The sequence below is a fragment of the Montipora foliosa genome, chromosome 12 (assembly GCF_036669935.1).
Source record: "Montipora foliosa isolate CH-2021 chromosome 12, ASM3666993v2, whole genome shotgun sequence".
Lineage (NCBI taxonomy): Eukaryota > Metazoa > Cnidaria > Anthozoa > Scleractinia > Acroporidae > Montipora > Montipora foliosa.
The window spans coordinates 17,569,974-17,574,973 of record NC_090880.1 but is presented as its reverse complement, the minus strand read 5'-3'; the positions used below and the strand labels follow the sequence as shown (position 1 = coordinate 17,574,973).

The window sequence follows — 5,000 nt, the reverse complement described above, 5'->3', positions numbered from 1 at the left end:
CCGGCCATGATTGACACAGTATTAAATGATTCGATAAAGTAGACAGATGTTTTTTCTTTGAGAAAGACAAGCTTTAAAGGTAAGAAGAATTTTCTACGTTTCTTCTAGATCTTGCTTCGTACTTATACTTGTGAGTTCCGCTGTGAACATTACGGTATTTTGCCCAGAACGAATACTTCATTAGGAGTATTTTGCATAGCACGAATACTCTAATATTTCTTGGGAACCGGTTTGTTCAGCCGTTTTGACGTAGAAAGAAAATAAGAAAATAGCTTTCAACGGCCAAACAAAATAAAAAATGAAATCAAGTTTTAAAAAAACGAATTACTGATGTCCGTAACGGGGACTTCGCAGCGGTCCCCCATCCAAGTACTAACCTCATTCGGAGGAGCTTAACTTCAGCTGACACCTGGGCTAACATCAACGATTGAGATCTTTTCGGAGGGGGGGGGGGAACTGAGGAGATACGGGATATTTTTTAAAGTAGGAGCGCATTGCGTACGTGTGGTAGTGCAGTAACTAGACAGTGTTTTCTCGAGAAGCGATCACTAGGGTTTTTTGTTTTCGTGTTCGATAATTTTTTGTTCAGCTCGAGTGTAGAATCATGACGAACTTTTGTAGTTTGTGAGAACTATTTACTACTTGTAGCTTTTGTTGAGTTTTGAATCGATAATAGAAAGAGTTTTGGCGATTTCAACCCAGACTGGACTACTGGATTTAAGCTTTTTCCTTGACGAGATTTCAAGTTATTGTGAAACGTTTGGTACCAAGTTACTCTAATACTGACGTCAAGATTATGGAATTGTAAAACTAGAACTTTGGACTGGACTATTGAACGCGCAATTACGGAATTTTACATTTTTGAGCATTCTGAGAAATGGAGTTCACATGTTGTCTTCTTGTCTTCTCCACGGCAGATTTAAACAGTTTGCAAGAAACTAAACCAGGATTACGGAACCGGAATTCGAATACATGGCCCGGTTGTTCGAAAGCCGATTACCTTAATCCACGATTTGCGTAAACTTTTGTTTCATGTTTTCAACTTTTTGATGAAAGTTTCCTTTGCTTATTGACTTCTTCTAATGTAAAGTTTCACGGAATATCAGCCTTGAACAGCATTTGGGAGTAGAGAATAAAACTCGTTTGTTCATTTTTAACCTGAGATTAGCATAAATCGGCTTTTGAACAACTGGCCCAGGATGATAAGTTGTTGAACTGTGATCTGTAACAAGTTTTTCGGATGATTTAAGGCTGATCTTGTAATTTTTGGATGAACGTAGTTAAGGAAGGAAGTCTCATTCCAAAAAATAAATAAATGAAAGATCCCGTATCCCGAGAACCCGCTAATAGGGCTTCCTTGTTTGCATTTGCAAATTTAGTAACATTAATAATGAGTTTTTACAACAGACAACTTCAAGTTATATTACAGATGTATCTGGTAATCTCTCAAGTTTACCTGTACTTGAAGTTCACTGTAAGTGGACAATTTGTGTCAACTGTTTGCGCATTCCACGGATACGCCTTTGGAGGCGTCTTGTTGAATTTAATATGGATAAAATTAAATGCACAGTTAAAGATTTATTGGGAAAACAGCATTTTGTGATTTTTGTCCAGGGTACACAGCTTGCATCCGATAATAGTTTTATTGTGCAGTTCTGAACATAATGCCTACCCCAAAATCCTCATGGGGCTGACAGGGTTTTCTTTAAGGTTTTAAGTAGCCGGAGTTTTTTGCAAAGTAGACGGTTGTGGGTCCGGAGGACCCATACTATGGGCTTTAGCCCATCGCTTCTAGGGGGGTCCGGGGGCATGGTCCCCCGGAAAATTTTTGAAAACTGAATGCCGGAAAATGCATTTCCTGGCATTTTGGGCCATGAAACTCAGACATTAGAGGGATGAATCAAGCTGCAATTATACTATGAAAACCATGTTACTCAAAGAAAGACGAAGCGATATTTCAATAATATAACCATATAAACAAAAAGTTGAGGGATATTTTTTGTATCTTTTTGGTGGTTTGCTGGAGCTAACGAGCCTGGCAAATATTGCCACTTGACAACGTGTAAACATGGCACATACTTTGAAGGACTAGACCAGCAAAGGCTTCTGATTGGTTGTTAAATAAAGAAGCTGATTGGAGGATACTAATTGGCCAATGGCGTAAAGGATGTTTCGATCCTGTTTAGGTGTGAAGATGACACACATTCGTTCCATTGTGTAATTAGCGGGAAAATGTGCTTGCGGAACTTGGTTGTAGTAATTTTGAAAATTGAAAATCACTCGAGCGGTTTAAGAGTGATGTAGTGTTTTTTCCGAAGAGTTTAGGAGTTCCGTAAAGCAGTGAGAGTTGATCAAGAGTGACGTTGGATAAAGATCCGTTGTCATGTTGAAGCGTAGAGATGCCCTCGAGAGGACGAGCACTTACGCGGGCAAGTAGGATTTAACTCCGAGGAGCATTACGTTCAAGTGTTTAAATAAAGTCTACGAGTCCTCAGCTTCTACGTTCGCTATAAATGATCAACTGAAAGGTTCGAAGTGAAAACGAAGGAGCGGTTAGTGAATGATCAGGGGCTAGTTTTGTTCCTCAGTTGAGTTGTGGTAAGAGATGCGTGAACGCAGGCTGAGCGTGTTGCTAGCAGAACATCATATGTAAATTTCCTTCTGGATTGAGAACAAACCTTTTGAAAGTGTTTCCTTGTTTACAAGTTTTTTTTATGATTGCGGCGTGATTAAAGGAAGTTTTGCGCGGACTGAAACGTCCTTGAGTGATTTTTCCTTCCGGTAAGATACAATTGGTGGCTGTTTAAAGATATCGAAATCCAATATGGCGGACAACAAATCATATTGTTCCTACTTTCCCGCCACCGCAGCAAGATTTTTTCAAAACGAAAGTCTCAAGCATAACGTTTTTAAACTGCCCTTGAGTCAGAAGTCTTTTATGTGTTTTCAGAAAAGATAGGCACTGCAAATTTTTATTTGTATTGAGCCCAAGTAGTTTAGACCTCATAAACATCATCTCCTCTACATGTCTTGACTCTTCAAACAATGAAGTAGCCGGCGAAACCTGACAGAGAAGCCGGCGAACTTCGCCGGCTGCCGGCTCTTATATACAACCCTGCGGGCCCGGGCTAAATGAACCAAAACTTTAAATATTAATCATTTGCAAGTGCCATTTCCTCTTTGATCCTCAAAAAAAAAAACTAAAAAAAAGATCTCAAGTTTATAAAGGCATTTAAGTTACTGGTCTCAAATAACCTTTTTTACACACAACAAACCTAATAAAAAAATGTTATCAAACCACACCAAATAACTTTGTTTCAACTTCTTTTGCTACTTATTACTTTTTTTTTTTTAGTCTTGAGCAAATCCCTTTCAGTATGGCATGTTGTCTTTCACTCATGTGATGAGTTTCTGAATCTGATTATGTTTACTTGAGGAAGAGAGCAAGACGGAAGCCCCAGAGAATGAAACTGGTCAAACTATCGAAAGCAGTCTGTTATCGCATACACTACTCTCCTCCCATGTTATAGAAGATTGCTTCATGTATTGGTGATTTTCTACTTCTTTGTTTTTGAAAGGCTGTTTGCAGGCCTACCCTACAAGGAGGAGTTCACGGACATTGTATTTGAGACTGAGGCCGGAGGCACTTCTTATTAGTAATGTGGGAACCTTTTTCATACTCTCGTCCATTCCTTTTCACTGTATTCAAAGTGACAGCAATAGGCCTTTTGCAACTAACGATCACATGGCACAAAACGCGCCACGCAGGAGCGCACGCCCACCACCACCCCCCCACTGGGGGGATTTCCACACATTGTGACTAAAGCAAAACAATAATAGGGGATAAAAGGAAAGGCTAAGTGATAGAAGAAGGTTAAAAGTAAGAAATTTGACAAGATGTTTGGACTATCCAAATGCAGTAGCTGTGAAACTAATCAAGTGATTACTGGCCTGACTATCATTTTACAATGTTAAAAAAAGCCTTAAAAGATAAAATTCATTGAACCCATTGACTTCTTAAGTCCTAGGAGTGAGACAATTTTACTGGTCAAGGGGAGACGATTCGGGAGTCAATGGGCTACTTTTCTACTGTTTTTTCTAAAAAGTACTATCAGTATATGTACATGTATGACTTCCTTCAGTTTAAACACGTTTTTAAAAAAAATACTGGAAGGGACAACCTACATGTAACTGTAATACATTGTAACTTAATTGAGTATAAAAGACTGCAATTATTAATGTGCTTTTTTGAAGCCTAGAGGGAAAGGATATTTTTTATGTCAGATACAAGATCGAACCTACCACTATTTTGTTCACTCGAGCTCCCTTTTGCCACAGCTTCATATGCATAAATGTCTTCAGCCATGAAATTTCTCCAAGTCTATGCATACATAATACAAAAAAAAAAAAACTCACTGTATATGGTTAAAACCAGTTTCAACCCTCTCAAGAAACCTGCATTATTCAGAAGGATTGAACTCAAGGATACTGCATCACCAAACATCTACATGTATGTTATCGTACAATGTCATCTGGACAAATAATATCTGTAAATGAAATATGCTCAATATTGGGATGTAATTGGGATAGCCAGAAAAAAAAAAAAGCACTCCCTACATGTATATTAATAATTCTTTTTTATCTAGTAAAAAAGAAATGTGGTCACCCCCATTTTCCTTGGTTTAAAACAAAGGTCACGTTCCACAGGTCATTCTTTACTTAACAATTATTCACCGAAGGCGAGGTGAATATCGGTGAATAAAAACTGAGACGAAGTCGATGTTTTTGTTCATTGATATTCACCAAGCCTGAGGTGAATAATTGTTTTAAATTAGTATAATTACATAGGTAATTATTTGAAAATACGCATTTTTCTTTAAAACAATTAATTTCTTCGTGTGTCAATCACCTCGACAAAACAGCTTGCAGCCATTTTGAAAAAAACATTAACCCTTTGACGTTCAAACCGGCCGGACTTAGTATTTTACCCTGTCTAACGC

The 5,000-nt window shown here is 38.2% G+C and overlaps 1 protein-coding gene across 4 annotated transcripts in view; it reads right to left on the bottom strand.

Moving 5' to 3' along the window:
• LOC137979466 (short transient receptor potential channel 6-like) overlaps window positions 1-5,000 on the bottom strand; it is a 43,804-nt gene that overhangs the window by 33,429 nt on the left and 5,375 nt on the right. For all 4 annotated transcript variants that reach the window (XR_011118347.1, XM_068826718.1, XM_068826716.1 and 1 more), the window contains one exon: window positions 4,303-4,381. Coding sequence is in view for 3 of the 4 variants with exons in the window: in XM_068826718.1 (XP_068682819.1) it covers window positions 4,303-4,366 (64 nt within the window). In the remaining variant the exon portion in view is untranslated. The remainder of the gene's footprint in view (window positions 1-4,302; window positions 4,382-5,000) is intronic.